The sequence below is a fragment of the Mytilus edulis genome, chromosome 12 (genome assembly GCF_963676685.1).
Source record: "Mytilus edulis chromosome 12, xbMytEdul2.2, whole genome shotgun sequence".
In the NCBI taxonomy this organism is placed as follows: domain Eukaryota; kingdom Metazoa; phylum Mollusca; class Bivalvia; order Mytilida; family Mytilidae; genus Mytilus; species Mytilus edulis.
The window spans coordinates 68,776,181-68,799,684 of record NC_092355.1 but is presented as its reverse complement, the minus strand read 5'-3'; the positions used below and the strand labels follow the sequence as shown (position 1 = coordinate 68,799,684).

The following is a 23,504-nucleotide window of genomic DNA, read 5'->3' as shown; positions in this document are numbered from 1 at the left end:
GATACATTACCCAGACTAATGATTTGTATACTTATCTATGTTGAGTTGTGTTTCTCAGATTTTACATTTGTACACCGATCTCCATTTTCTAAATCGAATTACCCAAGATTTAAATTCAAACACCCATCTTTGTTTAGCTATTAAGCCCAAGCTTCTAATTTATACGCATGTTTATTTAAGGTTGCATTACTCAGATTTTAGGTTTATACATTTATACATATCTTTGTGTTGTAATGTAAAACCTAGACATTATTTTGTACACCTTTCGTATTTTTTTGGGGGGTTATATTACCAAGACATCATAACTGTACATCTATCTTTTGTTAGTTATATTGACCACGCTTTACATTTGTATACCTCTCTTTGTTTGAGAATTGGATAACCAATTTTTGAAATAGCGAAACGATGATAATTGTTTTGGGAGATCACCTGCAATATCAATTTTACAAAATCCAGTGGAGGGATGAAACAGACATCAAATGGTTATTTGTCAATTGAATAAAATGATATAACGGAAATAAAATCATTTTGACTTGACATTTTCTATATCACCGACACATTTTCCGGTCATAAAAGTGAAATGAAGAGTTACTAATATAAAACCATTTTTTTTTGTACTACCAAGGCTAACTCGTTCACAGCTTACATTTGCATGTTAATATAATTAATTAATAATATATCAATTAATATAAGTTCTCAGAATTAATATAAAATATACTGAGTATGACATCTTCATGTCATTCAGTGTACTTGATTCATAAATGATTATCTTGGTCGACCTCCGTTGCAGACTCTAACTACTACGAATTGAGAGCTGAATCCTCTTGAATCTAATTTGAAATTCTACAAGTTTTTATCGGAAACTATTAAGTCTACTACTTACTTTTCTTTAAAAAAAAGCAGAGAACGCACGTGACAAATGAAAACTGCATGTCAAGTGAGACAAAATCTTACCTCGCGTATTGATTTTTCCTAAAAAATATAAAAAATATCCCTAAAATGACATATACGGTGATAAGTTGTACTGCAAATTTAAAATACATTCTCTTTTATGAACTGGTACAAAGTCTTCATATGATTTATTTAGATTTATATAAAATAAGGAGATGTGGTATGATTGACAATAATACAAATAATAACGGCCTTGTTTATAACAAATGCATAAACGATATACCACACACATGTTCCTTTCTCGAGACAGACATATTTAAGAACGTAAGTGACAGGGTAAACATGTTGGTAAGCGTTCTCAATTCTCCCACAACCTAGGACAATAGTGTAACGATACAGTAAAATAACTTTCTTTTAAAATCAGTTGGAAAGAGATCAAATATCACTTTCTGAACACAACACTTAATTTGGCCACCTATCTTTGTTTTGTGCTTTATCGCCCAAACGTAAGATTTCCACACCTGTCTTTATTTTGAGTTGTTTTACCCAAGTTTATAATTTGTGTTTAATAGACAGTACACCTGGACTGTACTACTACCTTTATTATAAGCAATTTTGCAATAGTATTTAAACATTTTAATTTTCTACACTTAACACAAGTATTCCCAATTGAAAAGAAGTCCTGCTTTGTTTCACAAAAGATAGAATGGCCAACGTAGATACAAGTATCTTGTCATAGAGAGAGATAAGTCTTACTTTGTAAAAAATAAACAAAAAAGTCTCTTAAACTGACATTATCAAGATGCCTGATTTCTTGATTGACACCACATTTAATTTGTTACGTATAAACGACGCGTTCTTTAATGAATGATTGGCATTTCCATATGGGAACCAACTTCATCCCTCTTCCTACCGACTTGTTCCTTTATTCATATGATGCGGACGTTAAGCCGGAATATGTTAAGGAAAAAAGAAGTATGAAGTCTTTCCCCAATACAGATGATGTTTTCTCATAAAATCTGTATAAAATATATTATGCACGATGGGTGCGGTATTTTTTGTCGCTGCGTTGAAGACCCATGGGTGGCTTTCGGTTTTTATCATCTATTTGGCCGGGTAGTTATCTCTGACATATTCCCCATATCCATTCTCAATTTTATATCATGATTTCTGACAAATAATTTTAAGAAAAACAGCTATAACACTCAGCAAGAAACGGACAAACACACAGTAACAGACTCCTGACTTAGGACAGTCACATTGAAAATGTCGCAATGTTAAACATGTTTTGGGCTCTCAACTCTGCACTATACAGCAACAATATTGGAACGATACAAAACAAAAACGAAATGTTAATAACAGTTTGATATGGCCTGACTCTCCAGATGTAGACGAAGTTTTAGATTTTAATGTATTACCCGTGCTTTAGATTTATACACCTGTCTTTGTTTTGATTTGCATAACTTAGACTTGATACCAAAGATATATAAATTTGTTCAGCTTTATTTATTTTGAGTTATTTTACCAAAGATTTTGATTTACGCATCGATCATTGTATTGTGATGTATTACTTTAGCTTTCGATTTATATATCGATCATTTAATTGTGATATATTACCCACGCTTTTGATGTATACACCGATCCTTGTATTGTAATATACTACCAAAGCTTTCGATTTTTACATCGATCATTGTATTGTGGTGTATTACCAAAGTTTTTATTTATTCACTGTTTCTTGTACATTGTGATTGTGACATGAAAATTCAATAATATAACAACAAATCATAATCAAATACCCGTCCACCAAAAAGGTTTTTACTATCAATGTTAATTTGTTGACATTAAGGAGATTTACTTGTTCACATAAAATAACCAATTACTATTGATGTCAGTATTCAGTCATCGTCATCATGCCATTCGTTGTTCTTGATTACTCAATGATTATATTTATTGACTTCATTTGCAGAGTGTAAATACAACTTCTTGAGATATGAGTCCTACTGAACATTTTGAGAAGTATAATAGTATTTATCTCAAATAATCAAGTCTTATGCATAGTTATATTTTCAGTAAGAATAGTAACAGAAAACAAAGAGACAAATGCCAATTGCACTTATAATGAGATAAAATCTTACCATACGTTCTTTTTGCTCCTTCTACAAAAAAATAATGATATACACTATTAAGTTATAAATATAACTGCCAACTGAAAAATATCATCCTTTATGAAGTTGTAAAATGCCCACATATGATGTGTTTAGATTTAAAATGTAATCCAATTATTTACAAGTTGATGCCAGTATACAGCACAACGTCCTCATGCTATTCGTTGTTCCTGAATACTAAATGATAACATTTATTGACTTTAATTGCCAAGTGTAAATACAACTTCTTGAGATTTTAGCCCTATTGAACATTTTGAGAATTATAATAGTATTTATCTCAAATAATACAGTCTAAGGCATAGTTATACAGGTTATATATTCAGATAGAATATTAACAGAAAACAAGGAGACAAATGAGAACTGCACTTCTAATGAGATAAAATCTTACCAAACGTAGTTTTCCGACGTTTAGAAATAAAAATACGCTATTAAGTTATAAATATAACTGCCAACTGAAAAAATATCATCTTTTATGAACTGGTAAAATACCGACATATGATGTATTCAGATTTAAAAGGTGATCCAATTATATACAAGGTAGAGTCAGCATACAGTCATTGTCCTCATTGTATTCGTTGACTACTCAGTGATAAGATTTATTGACTTTAATTGCAGAGTGTAAATACAATTTCTTGAAATATGAGCCCTATTGAAAATTTTGAGAATAGTAATAGTACTTATCTCGAATTATCAAATCTACATTTTTTGGGAATTTTGGATCCTCAATGCTCTTTAACTTCGTACTTGTTTGGCTTTATAAATATTTTGATATGAGCGTCATTGATGAGTCTTATGAAGACGAAACGCGCACATGGCGTACTAAATTTTAATCCTAGTACCTTTGATAATCATTTCATAATGCATAGTTATATATTCAGTTAGAACATTAACAGAGAACAAAAAGTCAAATGACAATTGCATTTCCATTTAGACAAAATCTTACCACACGTAGTATTTCCTGCTCCTACAAATATATAAAAACATGATATATACTATTCAGTCACAATTAGTACTGCCAACTGAATAAAACATCCTCTATGAAATGGTAAAATGCCTTCATATGATTTTTTTAGATTTAGAAATGTAATATATAAAATAAAGAGATATGGTAGATAGATAGATCTTTATTCTCATTAACTAAATAACATAGTTACAGAGATGATAATATATACAATACAACATATTTTGCATGTGTGAAATATACATAACTAAATGTAGCTAATACCAAAAACTGTCCCATCGATTTTAAATTATGGGTATCGAGAGCAAAAAGAACAAATCTTTTACAAAATATAATTTAGTTAGAAAAAAGAGCACAAAAAGTCAAAAGACAACTGAACTTAAAATGAGACAAATCTTACCTTTGCGAGTTCGTCTATCTCTTTTTTCTTTCACAAAGATGAAGAAAAAAAGTTGTTATTTAATTTTCATTTGTTATTTTTAATGCAAACAAATAATACATCTTTAATATTATGGTTAAATCGCTACTTATAATGTATTCAGATTCAAAATTGTATTATAACATAAGGAGATGTGGAGTGATTGCAAAAAAATCCAACAGAGTCTGAATAACGTAGAATTAAGCAATTAAATAGTTATCAAAGGTACCAGGATTATAATAGTGCACCGTATTGCTGTGAACAATAAGAACACCAAATATCGAGTATAACTATAAAAAAAAACCATTGAAAATCTGTTGGTGACCTTCTGCTGTTGTGTGTTCCATGCATGGTCGGGTTGTTGTATCTTTGCCACATTCCCCATTTCCATTCTCAATTTTACCTACTATGGCTAAGTTTATAAAAAATCGAACAAAACACTAACATCCTGATTTATGACAAATTATTATGAGAAAAACAGCTAAAATACACAGAAACAAAATGACAGCAGTAGAAATACAGACTCTTGACATGGGAAAAACACATTAACAATGTGGCAGGGTTAAACATGTTTTTTGAACGCTCCATTCTTCCTCAACCAGGAACAATAGTGTAAAAGTACAACATAAGAACGAAGTGCCTAAAAAGTTTGATTCTCCGCATCTGCACAAATCTTTAAATTTATACACTTTACTGTGTATTACCGACGACTCAAAATTGAACACCTATCTTAGTTTTGAGTTGTATTACCAGAGACTCAAGATTTTAAAAGCTATCAATTTTATATCAAAGCTTTAGATGTGTACTCCTTTCCTGGTTTTGGGATGTTTTACGCAAGTTTTAGATCTGTCCGAATTTATTTTTTTTGAGTTGTATAAATCAAGCGTATGATGTATGCACCGATCCTTATATTCTGATACATTACCCAGACTAATGATTTGTATACTTATCTATGTTGAGTTGTGTTTCTCAGATTTTACATTTATACACCGATCTCCATTTTCTAAATCGAATTACCCAAGATTTAAATTCAAACACCCATCTTTGTTTAGCTATTAAGCCCAAGCTTCTAATTTATACGCATGTTTATTTAAGGTTGCATTACTCAGATTTTAGGTTAATACATTTATACATATCTTTGTGTTGTAATGTAAAACCTAGACATTATTTTGTACACCTTTCGTATTTTTTTGGGGGGTTATATTACCAAGACATCATAACTGTACATCTATCTTTTGTTAGTTATATTGACCACGCCTTACATTTGTATACCTCTCTTTGTTTGAGAATTGGATAACCAATTTTTGAAATAGCGAAACGATGATAATTGTTTTGGGAGATCACCTGCAATATCAATTTTACAAAATCCAGTGGAGGGATGAAACAGACATCAAATGGTTATTTGTCAATTGAATAAAATGATATAACGGAAATAAAATCATTTTGACTTGACATTTTCTATATCACCGACACATTTTCCGGTCATAAAAGTGAAATGAAGAGTTACTAATATAAAACCATTTTTTTTTGTACTACCAAGGCTAACTGGTTCACAGCTTACATTTGCATGTTAATATAATTAATTAATAATATATCAATTAATATAAGTTCTCAGAATTAATATGAAATATACTGAGTATGACATCTTCATGTCATTCAGTGTACTTGATTCATAAATGATTATCTTGGTCGACCTCCGTTGCAGACTCTAACTACTACGAATTGAGAGCTGAATCCTCTTGAATCTAATTTGAAATTCTACAAGTTTTTATCGGAAACTATTAAGTCTACTACTTACTTTTCTTTAAAAAAAAGCAGAGAACGCACGTGACAAATGAAAACTGCATGTCAAGTGAGACAAAATCTTACCTCGCGTATTGATTTTTCCTAAAAAATATAAAAAATATCCCTAAAATGACATATAAGGTGATAAGTTGTACTGCAAATTTAAAATACATCCTCTTTTATGAACTGGTACAAAGTCTTCATATGATTTATTTAGATTTATATAAAATAAGGAGATGTGGTATGATTGACAATAATACAAATAATAACGGCCTTGTTTATAACAAATGCATAAACGATATACCACACACATGTTCCTTTCTCGAGACAGACATATTTAAGAACGTAAGTGACAGGGTAAACATGTTGGTAAGCGTTCTCAATTCTCCCACAACCTAGGACAATAGTGTAACGATACAGTAAAATAACTTTCTTTTAAAATCAGTTGGAAAGAGATCAAATATCACTTTCTGAACACAACACTTAATTTGGCCACCTATCTTTGTTTTGTGCTTTATCGCCCAAACGTAAGATTTCCACACCTGTCTTTATTTTGAGTTGTTTTACCCAAGTTTATAATTTGTGTTTAATAGACAGTACACCTGGACTGTACTACTACCTTTATTATAAGCAATTTTGCAATAGTATTTAAACATTTTAATTTTCTACACTTAACACAAGTATTCCCAATTGAAAAGAAGTCCTGCTTTGTTTCACAAAAGATAGAATGGCCAACGTAGATACAAGTATCTTGTCATAGAGAGAGATAAGTCTTACTTTGTAAAAAATAAACAAAAAAGTCTCTTAAACTGACATTATCAAGATGCCTGATTTCTTGATTGACACCACATTTAATTTGTTACGTATAAACGACGCGTTCTTTAATGAATGATTGGCATTTCCATATGGGAACCAACTTCATCCCTCTTCCTACCGACTTGTTCCTTTATTCATATGATGCGGACGTTAAGCCGGAATATGTTAAGGAAAAAAGAAGTATGAAGTCTTTCCCCAATACAGATGATGTTTTCTCACAAAATCTGTATAAAATATATTATGCACGATGGGTGCGGTATTTTTTGTCGCTGCGTTGAAGACCCATGGGTGGCTTTCGGTTTTTATCATCTATTTGGCCGGGTTGTTATCTCTGACATATTCCCCATATCCATTCTCAATTTTATATCATGATTTCTGACAAATAATTTTAAGAAAAACAGCTATAACACTCAGCAAGAAACGGACAAACACACAGTAACAGACTCCTGACTTAGGACAGTCACATTGAAAATGTCGCAATGTTAAACATGTTTTGGGCTCTCAACTCTGCACTATACAGCAACAATATTGGAACGATACAAAACAAAAACGAAATGTTAATAACAGTTTGATATGGCCTGACTCTCCAGATGTAGACGAAGTTTTAGATTTTAATGTATTACCCGTGCTTTAGATTTATACACCTGTCTTTGTTTTAAATTCCATAACTTAGACTTGATACCAAAGATATATAAATTTGTTCAGCTTTATTTATTTTGAGTTATTTTACCAAAGCTTTTGATTTACGCATCGATCATTGTATTGTGATGTATTACTTTAGCTTTCGATTTATATATCGATCATTTAATTGTGATATATTACCCACGCTTTTGATGTATACACCGATCCTTGTATTGTAATATACTACCAAAGCTTTCGATTTTTACATCGATCATTGTATTGTGGTGTATTACCAAAGTTTTTATTTATTCACTGTTTCTTGTACATTGTGATTGTGACATGAAAATTCAATAATATAACAACAAATCATAATCAAATACCCGTCCACCAAAAAGGTTTTTACTATCAATGTTAATTTGTTGACATTAAGGAGATTTACTTGTTCACATAAAATAACCAATTACTATTGATGTCAGTATTCAGTCATCGTCATCATGCCATTCGTTGTTCTTGATTACTCAATGATTATATTTATTGACTTCATTTGCAGAGTGTAAATACAACTTCTTGAGATATGAGTCCTACTGAACATTTTGAGAAGTATAATAGTATTTATCTCAAATAATCAAGTCTTATGCATAGTTATATTTTCAGTAAGAATAGTAACAGAAAACAAAGAGACAAATGCCAATTGCACTTATAATGAGATAAAATCTTACCATACGTTCTTTTTGCTCCTTCTACAAAAAAATAATGATATACACTATTAAGTTATAAATATAACTGCCAAGTACTGAAAAATATCATCCTTTATGAAGTTGTAAAATGCCCACATATGATGTGTTTAGATTTAAAATGTAATCCAATTATTTACAAGTTTATGCCAGTATACAGTACAACGTCCTCATGCCATTCGTTGTTCTTGATTACTAAATGATAACATTTATTGACTTTAATTGCAGAGTGTAAATACAATTTCTTGAAATATGAGCCCTATTGAAAATTTTGAGAATAGTAATAGTACTTATCTCGAATTATCAAATCTACATTTTTGGGTAATTTTGGATCCTCAATGCTCTTCAACTTCGTACTTGTTTGGCTTTATAAATATTTTGATATGAGCGTCATTGATGAGTCTTATGTAGTCGAAACGCGCACATGGCGTACTAAATTTTAATCCTGGTACCTTTGATAATCATTTCGTAATGCATAGTTAAATATTCAGTTAGAATATTAACAGAGAACAAAAAGTCAAATGCCAATTGCATTTCTATTTAGACAAAATCTTACCACACGTCGTATTTCCTGCTCCTACAAATATATAAAAACATCATATATACTATTCAGTCCCAATTAGTACTGCCAACTGAATAAAACATCCTCCATTTTTCGTTTCTTTATTTAAATATCAAACACATCTCGTGTCAAATGTGTGCTCAACTTTCGCAATCTTTAAGTTAATGCATGTTTGAGTTGAATGTTGTCTATATAGACTCAATACATAATCGTGTTTTAACAAAGGGTTCATTTCTCATTTGACGTTGAATACTTAAAATAAAGTATTCCATAAAAGTTTCAGTAAACCACATCAGACACTATACAAATTGCTGAAAAACCTACAATAAGAATACACCGTACCAGAGCAAGGTCCGCTTGATTAGCAAGAGAAATAAAATGGAACATTCCTGTGAAGCTTCTAACGTATCAAACAGCCAATGAAATAACAGCTTCAGAAATGGAATGCTCCTCCAACGTATCCGATGTATCAATAAAGTTAACTGTTTACCACAACCAATCAAATTGTGTGCGTAGCACGTAGATCCGGAGTAAAATTGGAATATTCCAAGAACGTATTTGACGTGCAATTAAATCTTTAAAATATGTGTACTGTTTAATAAAATCAATATGTATCGCTTTACATAGGACGCTGAATTAAGATAATTTTTGTTACATGAAAAAAAAGAATCACAAATCTATCAAGTGTCATAAAAAAATAATGATTGAAAATCATTCAATGGATACTTAAAATAGAGTATTCCAGAGAGGTTACTGTAAACCACTATACATGTATTGGTTGATCCATAAATTTTCGTAAGGAAGGGGGGGGGGGGGGGTCACCGACTGCCAAAGATTGGCCCGCTCCACTCATTTTTCAGTGATTCCTTAAATAATCAATAAGATGTTTTCCACATAAGAGGACCGGGCACCCTGGCATACCACTGAATAAAAACTGCATAAGAAAGGGAAGAAGGAATGAACGTCCGACTATTATCTTAAAGCACATAAATAAGATGATAATATGTCAAACTTGTTTTATTAAATAATTGGTCAAATAAAGTAAATTCATTACTAGTGAGAAGTTGAACTATTTAGCCAAAGGTTATTTCTATAATCAAAGTTCCCTATCCTGTGATGATGACTCATTACAAAGGTATTTCACCTGACCCATATCTTTTGTTGTTTTTAAGCTGAAATTTGAATGTCAATCTATAGAAATCTAGCTTTAAAATATAAAAATAATGGAATTTGAAGCGAGATGATATTTTTTAGTTTCTTCATGAAACATTTAAAGGACCAAAAAAAAAAAATCGCCCTGAACACGCTTTGAATAATAGATGTGCCTGACTTTACACTCAAAGTTATATTTTATCTTTATTAATTTCTTTAAAAAGCATTCTTCGGTACTTTAATGTTCTGTACATTGATTAGGCATATAGAGAAAACCAAACATACATGAAAATTCTCCTTTTTACTTTAATCAATTCATTGATAGATTCGCCGAGTCAGGAAAAAAGATACTCATTTAAACTGTATTGCACGTTTATGAATACTTTGATACGTATACGTTTCTAAATACTTCAGTGCTGCAAAACCTCTAATGAAAGTTTATATCCGTTCACATAATTCATATCAGAAATAATAATAACGTGTCATTTAGTGTACTCGATTGTACACTGATTACCTTGATTGACTTTAGTTGCAGAATCTAAATACAGCTGATTTAGATTTTCGACCTCGTGAACCTTATTTTGAATTCAACTAGTTTATATCTCAAATGATCAAGTCTTTTACATAATTTTTTTTTCAGTAAGCAAACAGAGAACAAAAAGTGAATAGACAACTGGACTTTAAATGAGAAAAAAATCTTACCTCAAGCTCTTCTTTACTTTCCTACAAAGATTAAGAAAAAAATATGATATATCATAATCAGTTGTTATTCTAAACGCGAACAAATAATACATCTTTTATATTCTGGTTAAATTCACACATATAATGTCTTCAGATTCAAAATTGTATTACAACATAAGGAGATGTAGTATGATTGAAAAATATCAAACAGAGTATGAATCGATCTTTATATTCTGATGCATTACCCAAGCTTATGATTTGTATACCTATCTATGTTGAGTTGTATTTCTCAGATTTTACATGTGTGCACTGATCTTTTTTTTAAAAATCGAATTACCCAAGATTTAAATTCATACACTAATCTTTGTTTTAGCTATTAAGCCCACGTTTCTGATTTATACGCATATTTATTTAAGGTTATATTACTAACATTTTAGGTTTATACATTTATACATATCTTTGTGTTGTAATGTAAAAACCAGACATCATTTTGTACACCTTTCGTATTTTTTTTGGGGTTATATGACCATGCAAGACATTAGAACCTAATTTGAAATTCTACCAGTTTTTATCTCAAACTATAACTGTCTATCACATCATTTTCTTTTCTTTGAAAAAGTAGAAAATACACGTGACAAGTGGCAATTGCATTTCAAATGAAACGAAATCTTACCTGGTCGATTTTTTCCCACCCCTACAAATACAAAAAAAAGTTATGTACTATTAAGTTATAATTTGTACTGCAAATTTAAAATACATTCTCTATTATGTATGGTACAATGTCTTTATATGATTTATTCAGATTTATATAAAATAAGGAGATGTGGTATAACTGAAAATAATTCAACTGTCCAACATAGTATAAATCATGGCTATTTAATTATAAGCGAATACAGTTCATTAAACGGCTTTTAACAATGAGAAAACCCGAACCGTAAAGTCAGTTGTAAAAGGCCAAGGCATGATGAAAAGTGAAATAGATAGTACGTCAAAATATAACGGCCTTGTTTAGAATAAATACATAATCGAAAAACACAGCATAAACAGACATTCATTGATTCCCAGGTTCCTTACTTGAGACAGGCACATTAGGACACTAAACATGTTAGTAAGCATGCTCAATTTTCCCACAACCTAGGACAATATTTAGAACTATACAGCAAAAGAATAAACATTCAAAATCAGTTAGGAAGGGATGGACTCCCAAGATCCGTACAAAGCTGTAAACTCTGCTTTGTGCTTTATTGCCCAAAAGTAAGATTTGCACACCAGTCTTTTGAGTTGTATTACCCAAATTTATAATTAGTTAACCTATTTATATTTCTAAAATTTAAATTTGTATACCTATCTTTGTTATGAGTTGAATTAAATACGCTTAAGACTTGCACACTGATATTTTGTACTATGATGTTTTACCCAAGTATAGGTTCGTACATATTTCTAATTTTCTAGACTCCAGAAATGTACTACTATCTTCAGTATATACAACTTAAGACTCGTTCATCTTGCAATAATATTAAAACATTTGAATTTTCTACACTTTACACAAGCATTCCCCGTTCCAGACTTAAAAACAAATAAAAAAAGTTGGTCGTTGTTTCGAAAAAAAAAAGGCCAAAGTAGATACAAGTATCTTATCACAGGGAAGGATAAATCCTACTTTGTTAAATAAATATCACTCTGATTCAAACAAATTATTCTCTCAAACTGACATTATCAAGATGCTTGATTTCTTAATTGACAACACATTTGTAACGTTTGGAGGAAGTGTTGTTCAATGAGTAATTGGCATTTCCATGGGAAGAAACTTGCGCTATAGAGATGATCTTCTCTTACAAAATAATTCTTAATTTGGTGACTATGTTGAACGCATCTATCCCTTCGAACTCGAACAGCTACTCGCCTCTCCTTTACAGTTAAGTCTACCTAATATCTTGACTTTCATCTATAGATTGACATTGAGGTCGGTTAAAACTCATATTTGTTTTGAAGCAAAACTCCTTATTTTCGATTTATGATTTTAAATGTCCCTTTGGTTCCTCTTTTGTTTTCTATATTGCACAAGTTTTAGATTTGGATACCTATCTTTGATTTGTGATCTTATTTCAAATCTCTCGATTTGTACGACTATCTTTGATTTATAATCTATTTTCAAATCTTTAGATTTGTACACCTATCTTTGTTTTACTATTTATTCCCAAATTTCTAAATTTGTACGCCTATCTTTGTTTTATAATCTATTTCCAAAAATGTAGATATGTACACATATCTTTGATTTGATTTGATTAACCAATACTTTATATAGCTTCCGACATGGTGATATTTTACGGACATGACCTCCAAAAATGATGTGTAGTCCAGCGAAGATATAAAGCAGACATCAAATATGCGTTTGTCAATTGAATATAAATGTGATACAATGAGAATGAAACAATCTGTTTGACTAGCATTTTTCATATCACCGACACCCTTTTCAGGTCAGAAAAGTGTCATGAAGAGTAATTAATATACAACCATGTCATATTCAAATACCACCTCACCGCTATAGTTATAAATACTAAGGTTGATTCGTTGACAGTTAAGGTTTACCTGTTCATGTAACTTTACTATTGATATATAAGTTAATATTAGTTACCAAAATCCATATAAAAAATAATATGTACGACGTTCTAATGGCAATAATTGTACTTTATTGTACAATAATGACTTTGATTTGCCTCAGTTGTAGAATCTAAATACAAGTTAATAAGATTTGAGTCCTGCATGGTTTTTTAAAAATTTAGTTCATTTATATGTTTTGAAGTTCAATATGACGTCCATTTTCAATGAATTAGTACACATTTTTTTGAGGGGCCGGCAGATGCCCAACTCTTGGTGCCGTATTTTTTGTCGCTGGGTTAAAGACCCATTGGTGGCCTTCGGCTGTCATCTGCTATTTGGCCGGGTTGTTGTCTCTCTGACATATTCCCCATTTCCATTCTCAATTTTATATCATGATTTCTGACAAATTATTTTAAGATAAACAGCTATAACACACAGCAAGAAACGGACAAACATAGAATAACAGACTCCTGACTTAGGACAGTCAAATAGAAAATGTCGCAATGTTAAACATGTTTTGGGCGCTAAACTCTGCACTATACTGCAACAATAGTGTAACGGTACAAAACAAATACGAAATGTTAATATCAGTTTGATTTGGCCGGACTCTCCAGATGTGGACTTCATTTGCAGAGTGTAAATACAACTTCTTGAGATTTGAGCCATACTGAACATTTTGAGAATTATAATAGTATCTATCTCAAATTATCAAATATAATGCAAAGTTGTATATTTAGTAAGAATATTAACAGAGAACGAAAAGGCAAATGCCAATTGCACTTCTAATGAGATCAAATCTTACCATACGTAGTCGTTCCAATTCCTACAAATAAAAAAAATCTTGATATATACTATTAAGTTATAAATATAACTGCCAACTGCAAAAAATATCATCCTTTATGAAGTTGTAAAATGCCTACATATGATGTGTTCAGATTCAAAATGTAATACAATTATTTACAAGTTTAATATTGCCAATAATTAAGAATTTCCGGGTTGAGTCCGATACCGATACCAATAGTATATTCACCTGTTACCTATTACCTTATTTGTACGTTCCGCATCTGACAGGCGCACCACCAAACGGTGTATTCAGGATTAATATGCTATATACACAGGTCATATTCACAGAGTTGACACTACTAGATTGTCAAATTGTTACCTATTGTATCATTTTAATCAGTAAAAATTTCTAAGATAACAATACGAATACTAAAAATCTGGACTAAAATAAGGCGTATGGGTACAGTTTTCAATTTGTTAGCGGGCATGACGTAAAACAGCGAAACAAAAAATTCAACTTTATAACTAATATAGGACAATGCTGTTGATTAAAAAATATTCCATTCCAGGACCTTTTGTTTTCCAACTAATTAATACTACCAATAATTGATAAGTTCCAGACAGAAAGATTTGAAAGCAGAGAAAACTGCGTATCTTATAATCGGCATGACTTTATCAGATGACAATACTAATATCAAAATAAGGCTTGCGCATAGTTATATACTTGAATTCAGTCACGGACCCGCGATATCACGGGTGTGTTCTAGTACTACCCAAGCTTTCGAGTTTTACATCGATCAATGTATTGTGGTGTATTAGCAAAGGTTTTCATTTATTCACCGATTCTTGTATTGTGATTGTGACATGAAAAGTCATTAATATAACAACAAGTCATAATCAAATACCCGTCCACCAAAAAGGTTTTTACTATTAATGTTTCTATTTCTATTTCTGTGTGGGTTACATTTTAGTGTTGTGTCGTTGCTCTCCTCTTATATTTAATGCGTTTCCCTCGGTTTTAGTTTGTTACTCCGATTTTGTTTTTTGTCCATGGATTTATGAGTTTTGAACAGCGGTATACTACTGTTGCCTTTATATAATTTGCTGACATTAAAGATTTACCTGTTCACCTGTCATGAGATCAAATCTTACCATACGTTGCAGTTCCCTCTCCTACAAATAAAAAAAATCATGATATATACTATTAAGTTATAAATATAACTGCCAACTGAAAAATATCATACTTTATGAAGTTGTAAAATGCCTACAGATGATGTGTTCCGATTTAAAATGTAATCCAATTATTTACAAGTTTATGTCAGTATACAGTACAACGTCCTCATGCCATTCGATGTTCCTGATTACTAAATGATTACATTTATTGACTTCAATTGCCAAGTGTAAATACAACTTCTTGAGATTTTAGCCCTATTGAACATTTTGAGAATTATAATAGTATTTATCTCAAATTATCAAATATAATGCATAGTTATATATTCAGTAAGAATATTAACAGAGACCAAAAGTCAAATGCAAATTGCACTTTCAATTCGACAAAATCTGACCACACGTCGTTTTTCCCGCTCCTACAAATATTAAAAAGACATGATATATACTATTCAGTCACAATTATTACTTCCAACTGAAATAAACATCCTCCTTTATGAATTGGTAAAATGCCATCAAATGATTTATTCAGATTTATAAATGTAATATATAAAATAAAGAGATATGGTAGATAGATAGATCTTTATTCTTATTAACTAAATAACATAGTTACAGAAATGATAATATATACAATACAACATATTTTGCATGTGTGAAATATACATAAATAAATGTAGCTAATACCAAAAACTGTCCCATAGATTTTAAATTATGGGTATCGAGAGCAAAAATAACAAGTCTTTTACATAATATAATTTAGTTAGAAAAAAGAGCACAAAAAGTCAAAAGACAACTGAACTTGAAATGAAACAAATCTTACCTTTGAGAGTTCGTCTATCTCTTTTTTCTTTCACAAAGATGAAGAAAAAAAAGTTGTTATTTAATTTTCATTTGTTATTTTTAATGCAAACAAATAATACATCTTTAATATTATGGTTAAATCGCTACATATAATGTATTCAGATTCAAAATTGTATTATGACATAAGGAGATGTGGAGTGATTGCAAAAAAATCCAACAGAGTCTGAATAACGTAGAATTAAGCAATAAAAGTGCACCGTATTGCTGTGAACAATAAGAACACCAAATATCGTATGATTGCTAATATCAAAACTATACCACAAATTTTAAACTATGGGTATCGAAGCAAATAGAAGTTGATGTACCGTAAAGTCAACTGTCAAAGGCCGGGACATGACAAAATGTGTAACAATTCAAACAAAAACCAAACGGCCTGATTTAACATCATAAACAGACAACCATTGCATTACAGGCTCATGACTTGAGACAGACACATTTAGAATGTGACAAGGTTACAAATGTGTGTAAATGCTCAATCGTCACATAATCTGGGTCAATAGTTAACGTTACAGCAAAATAACAAACGTTTAAAATTAGATGGAAATACAAAATTTATTCTAGGCCAGCTTGTGTAGGGATGAAGCAGAGGTCAAATATTTTTTTTTCATAATTCATTGATAAAATGAGGATAAAATGATCTTTTTAACTTTACATATTCATATCACAATAGTTCCACCAAATTACATTGTCTGATGAGCGATCAGACATTTGGTATTATGTAAGGCTAATAATTTTGGACTATTGATTTTGAAAAAAAGGTTCACATTTTAACAAAAAGTAACTGGTTGTTTTAGAATTTAAACCAAAGCAGAACATTGTTGATTGGGGTATGAAAAATAACTTCTTGTAAGTCTTCTGAATTCATTCCTTGTGTTTTAGATGTTAGATTGAATGCTAAGTTCATGAAAGAATATAAGAGAAGGCTGTTGTGTAATAACAAAGTATATCAAATGACCAAGTCGTATGCTGATGACAAGGCCAAATCCTGATTTAGGACAGGTGCAAATTCAAAATGGAATTTATGGTAGAATTGCTGATTCAATGACGTTGCCGGGTACTTGAACATGTACGTCAAAATTGTCAGACTACAAATTAATCAGATAGTGTCTCTAATTTCTTTTAGAATAAATTCAATGATATTTTATTTTTGTTTCGAAATATTTGTCAAGAAGGTTTATATTTTTAGTTTCATTGCAATTATTTGCTGGCAAGTACACAAATTCCAGGGCAATGACTGCCTGTAACCAACGCCAAATGATTGTCAGTAAGGTCAACAAATTCTGTTCGACAAGTTTTGAGTTTTCTTTTGCACCTTCTGATTTTGCCTTTGTCCCACTCATGACAGTATGTTTTGGCAATTATGCGGTTGAAACTGAGGGGATTGAAATATTGTTGTACAGTCGATTCTTTGGCATTTTAGTTTATGGAAAAAAATCATGACATGAGTCTGTCGTACGGCCTTCAACAACGAACAAAGCCCATACCGCATAGTCATCTACAAAAGGCCCCGAAATGACATTGTAAAACAATTCAAACGAGAGAACTAGCAGCCTAATCTATGTACAAAAATGAACGAAAAACCAATATGTAACACATAAACAAACGACAACCACTGAATAACAGGCTCCTTACTTTGGACAGGCACATACATGTGGCGGGATTAAACATATGGTCGGATCCCAACCCTCCTCTACCCTGGGACAGTGGTGTAACAGAACAACATAAGAACGAACTATTCAAATCAGTTGAAAAAGGCTTAACTAATCAGATGGATAAAAATACAAATAATACAAATACAAGTTGTCGGGAACATCACAACAACAAAAAGACACTAAAGTCAAGTTCTATAGACGTAGCGTTGTCACTACATATCGATCTGGTCATTGATGATCATTAAAAAATTGGTGTATTAGAAATTAACTACTATTTTTAGTTGTATTACTCAGATTTTAGATTTGTAAACCTTTATTTGTTTTGTCTTGTATGATCAAGGTCTGTACAACTATCTTCTGTTAGGTTTACTACCCAAGCGTTATGTTTGTATACCTATCATTTTGATCAAATGTATTTTCCAAGCTTCATATATGCAAATATCATCCTTTATGAAGTTGTAAAATGCCTACATATGATGTGTTCAGATTTAAAATGTAATCCAATTATTTACAAGTTTATGCCAGTATACAGTACAACGTCCTCATGCCATTCGTTGTTCCTGATTACTAAATGATAACATTTATTGACTTTAATTGCCAAGTGTAAATACAACTTCTTGAGATTTGAGCCATATTGAGCATTTTGAGAATTATGATAGTATTTATCTCAAATAATACAGTCTAAGGCATAGTTATACATGTTATATATTCAGATAGAATATTAACAGAAAACAAGGAGACAAATGAGAACTGCACTTCTAATGAGATAAAATCTTACCAAAAGTAGTTTTTCCGACGCGTAGAAATAAAAATACGCTATTTAGTTATAAATATAACTGCCAACTGAAAAAATATCATCCTTTATGAAGTTGTAAAATGCCTACATATGATGTATTAAGATTTAAAATGTGATCCAATTATATACAAGGTAGAGTCAGCATACAGTCATTGTCCTCATTGTATTCGTTGTTCTTGATTACTCAGTGATAACATTTATTGACTTTAATTGCAGAGTGTAAATAAAATTTCTTGAAATATGAGCCCTGTTGAAAATTTTGAGAATTGTAATAGTACTTATCTCTAATTATCAAATCTTGGAATTTTTTTGGAATTTTGGATCCTCAATGCTCTTCAACTTCGTACTTGTTTGAATTTATAAATATTTTGATATGAGCGTCACTGATGAGTCTGATGTAGACGAAACGCGCATTTTCAATTTTAATCCTGGTACCTTTGATAATCATTTCCTAATGCATAGTTATATATTCAGTTAGAATATTAACAGGGAACAAAAAGTCAAATGCCAATTGCATTTCTATTTACAAAATCTTACCACACGTCGCATTTCCTGCTCCTACAAATATATAAAAACATGATATATACTATTCAGTCACAATTATTACTGCCAACTGAATAAAAAATCCTCTATGAAATGGTAAAGTGCCTTCATATGATTTTTTCAGATTTAGAAATGCAATATATAAAATAAAGAGATATGGTAGATAGATAGATCTTTATTCTCATTAACTAAATAACATAGTTACAGAGATGATAATATATACAATACAACATATTTTGCATGTGTGAAATATACATAAATAAATGTAGCTAATACCAAAAACTGTCCCATAGATTTTAAATTATGGGTATCGAGAGCAAAAAGAAGTTGATGTACCGTAAAGTTAACAATAAAAGGTTGAGACAAAACAAAATGTGTAACAATTCAAACAAAAACCAAACGGACTGATTTATGACAAAAATGCATAATTCAGATATAACAAACTGCATAAACAGACAACCATTCAATTACAGATTCATGATTGAGACAGACACATTTAGAATATCACAAGGTTACAAACATGTGAAGGTGCTCAATCCTCACATAATCTGGATCATTACTAAACGTTACAGCAAAATAACAAACGTTTAAAACCAGATGGAAATACGGCAAAAATTATTCTCGCCCAGATTTTGTAGGGTATAAAGCAGACGTTAAATATTTTTTTTCATAATTCATTGATAAAATGAGGATAACATGATCTTTTACACTTTACATACTCATATGACAATAGTTCCACCAAGTTCCATTGTCTGATGAGCGATCAAACATTTGGTATTATGTAAGGCTAATAATTTTGGACTATGGTTTTTGAAAAAAAGTTCACATTTTAACCAAAAGTAACTGATTGTTTTAGAATTCAAACCAAAGCAGAACATTTTAATTTGGGGTATGAAAATAAGTGCTAATTAATAGCTTCTATAGTTAGTTCTAGTGTTTAAGATATTAGATTGAATGCTAAGTTCATTAAAGAATACATGAGAAAGCTGTTGTGTAATGACAAAGTATATTAAATGATCAAGTCGTATGCTGATGACAAGGACAAATCCAGTTGGCAAGGTTTCACCTTATTAGACCAGCGGTAGAATCAAAAATATTTTTTTTTAATGCAACCACCGAACACACGGCTAAATAATATATCATTGAAAAGATAAAATTATTGACTTTAATATTAATGATGCCGTAAGCATGAGAAGTGGTCGGAATTTTGCATAATTGAGGTCAAAGGTCAACAATTAAATATTACAAAATTTTGTGTTTACTGTCTATTTTGGGCTAAACTTAGGAACATAAAACATATTAAACAATCAGGGGACAATATTTCATACAACATATATGGAGCCTGTTGGGCATACCATTTTTTTTCTAAATACGTAATTTTTAACGTTAAAATTGACGTTTTTCGTTATATGATACATTTTGTTTATTTATGACTTAATGTAGTTTCCATACAAGGATGACCTTGAACTTTGGTAATAATTTTTTTCCATAAAAATGAAGTCTTAAGACGACTTGCTACTATACAAAAGTTTAAAGTCAGGTAAAGGGGGATAAATGTTAATTTCATTGCTTTCAGTTTCAATGGTCATGATGGTTATTTCAGTAAATTTTTTACATTTTTTTTTGCAGACAAAAGCTGTCATTAATATTTTTGTTGTACAATCAAAATGTATTCATATAAGGTTTATAAAATATGTTAGCATCATATCAACGTTTTTTGACGTTTTTTAACATTAGGAACGCCCGATCGTCCTATCATAATAAACGGAAATAGCTTCAGTGTCAAAGTAAACTAAACGTATATTAAATCAGCAGAAAAAGTGGACAAAAACTAAAAGCAAAACAAGTTTATATATGAATTAGCATTATTAGGACGTAGATAGGTCAGGTAATCAAGCATCATCATCATCATCATCTATATCTGCCAGGTGTGTATTGATGTTTCTACAAAGGTCTGATGCTTGACATTGACACAGTTCAGTACAGGACAAATTCTGTTCAAAACACACACAACTTTTACTGCAAACTGATTTTCCTTTTCCAATGCACACCAAATCTTGAAGGAAGTCAAATGACATTTGACCTTCAAACAAGACAGGTTCAAGACCACACTTTCCTTCTTTCCAACCAAACTGTAGAGGCGATCCAATAGCAGACTTGGCGATATGTGCAGTCATCCAGATTTTGGTTTGGAAAGAAGACATAAGGACGTGCTGTTTGAAAGATGCTTCACAAGGAGGGAGTCGGACCAAGCTTGAATCTTTACACCCGGAAACTGTTCAGATTATTATGGCAGCGTTTGGACTTTCCTTTAGGATCATAAAGCCTAGTTATGAGTTTTCGACTGACGGCTACCGAATCTTCTATGTCTAATAAAGATATCTGGGACAAGTCATTGAAATGAACAGGCATTTCTTTTAGTGCCTTTAGCATTGATTTCTTGCCTATGCCAAGTAAAGACGATGTAGTATCACATCCTGTAATATCGTGTGCAGCTGGTAGGATTTTACACAAAACTGAATTTAACGACCCACACAGCTCATGAACAGGAATGTAACAATCCTGAATGCTAGTGATCATTCCTGTTTGAAACCACAATTCAGATATATGAGTCATCTGTGGGAAATAATGTATTAAAAGTACTAGCACGTCCGTATCCGGAGACTTTACGATAATGCAACCGTTTACATCGTTTTCCCTGTACAGTTTGTCAGCATTCAATGCATGGAGAATAATACGTGTATCTGCCTCTTCTTGTGTACTTGACAATTCACTGCAATCTGATATACCTTTGGGACTATTATTTTCACTATTTCTGGATTGGGAAATGGTCCAGCAAGGTACAGTTGTTGTCCATCTATTCGACAACTATGTTCTTTCATATATTGCAAAGTGAATTCACCAAGAAACTTTATAAGTGACTGCTTGTTTTCACCTGAACTAAGAAATTTTTTCCAGTCTGGAATGATTCTTCTTTCGATTACTTGAAACACTTTTGGATTGAAAAATGACTTTGATCGACGTTCCCGTTCAGAGCTTTTAATGGAATTTTGAATGTCATATCTATCAAAAATGTCAGTAACCACTGAAACATATTGAAAGCAAGCAACCTGATTGCGGACAAAATCTAAAGCCAATTCACAAAATGTTTTAAACCTTTTTGCATTGATAGATTGCAATAATGCCATGCCATCTCTTATATGGGTGGTTCGGGATATATCGAATATTGGAAGGATTTGACAGACTACCACATCCTGTTCCAGCATGTGAGCTAAATCTGCCTTGCAAGTCTTGCGCACTGTACCATCGTCATGGAAAATGGATGTTGGGATTTGGCCAATTGGATAGGACAGAACTTTTTCAACTGTTACATCCTCTCGACAATTTGCCAAAGCCAAGTCACGCCTAAAAACTAACTCTGGGTTGATATGCACATTAACTGTGTCACCAGAACGACACTTTAGTTTAGTTTTTTTCGTCATATCCTCGAAAGACTTTAGTTTAGATCTTGATATCGGGTTAAAGAAACTTCGAGACTGCCCATTCGACAAAGAACCATCAACAAAGGATTTAACCCTTTGTGTGCCCTCATTAATAGAATTCAATAAAGAAACTTGAACTTCTTTAGATGCGTGCATCCCAGTTGAAATGTTTATGAGAGGAACTGGATGTAAGGTAACAAAAGGATCTGTCATTTTGTTAATGATATGATCTATCAAATCACTAACCTGTTGGTTATCTCGTGTCATTGCTGCTGGTTTCATTTCCTCGTGAGATAAATCACTCTCTATGGACAAACCAGCTCTATCACGCATTTCTGAACCGAAATGACCGAGAACATGTCTCGTTAATGATCATCTAATCAAAGCAGATTTTTTTGTGGGTTAATCCAACAATCCCCTATGCCCTTTAGAGTCTTTTATAATGTTTTTTTTTCGGTGGCCATGTCACTCCTAATGCCGTTAAAAGTTCCCAAAATGCTGATTGAACTTGATGAAGGATATCAAGCATATCAAGAATATAAATCGGGGTCCATCTGGAGTAATTTGTTCTGTTGGTTATGAAGAAATATGGCAGCATATCAGTAGTAGTATGTAAATGAAATGACCACAAACCCTCCCGTTCTGCACGAATGTTTTGGAGCATTACCTTAACCGCGTTCAGGAACATATCCCAGTACTTAAATGTCTGGGACTCGAGATATCCCCAGTTCCTGAATCTAACTGTTAATGGTAATACATGGTTGTTATACAGAATCGTTAACTCGTTAAGTACATCTTTGTAAGATTCCGATTCATCTGAAAACTTTGCTTGA

At 31.6% G+C, this 23,504-nt stretch overlaps 1 protein-coding gene across 1 annotated transcript in view; it reads right to left on the bottom strand.

Moving 5' to 3' along the window:
- The window catches only part of LOC139497804 (uncharacterized), a 43,171-nt gene extending 26,265 nt beyond the window's left edge, over window positions 1–16,906 (bottom strand). Inside the window, exons 1-10 of the mRNA XM_071286039.1 lie at window positions 16,883–16,906; window positions 15,293–15,343; window positions 14,190–14,210; window positions 11,460–11,480; window positions 10,808–10,828; window positions 8,948–8,968; window positions 8,377–8,397; window positions 6,305–6,322; window positions 4,000–4,020; window positions 3,027–3,047 (exon numbers count right to left, since the gene is read on the bottom strand). Of these exons, the coding sequence (XP_071142140.1) occupies window positions 3,027–3,047; window positions 4,000–4,020; window positions 6,305–6,322; window positions 8,377–8,397; window positions 8,948–8,968; window positions 10,808–10,828; window positions 11,460–11,480; window positions 14,190–14,210; window positions 15,293–15,343; window positions 16,883–16,906 (240 nt within the window). The remainder of the gene's footprint in view (window positions 1–3,026; window positions 3,048–3,999; window positions 4,021–6,304; window positions 6,323–8,376; window positions 8,398–8,947; window positions 8,969–10,807; window positions 10,829–11,459; window positions 11,481–14,189; window positions 14,211–15,292; window positions 15,344–16,882) is intronic.
- Window positions 16,907–23,504: the final 6,598 nt, after the last annotated feature.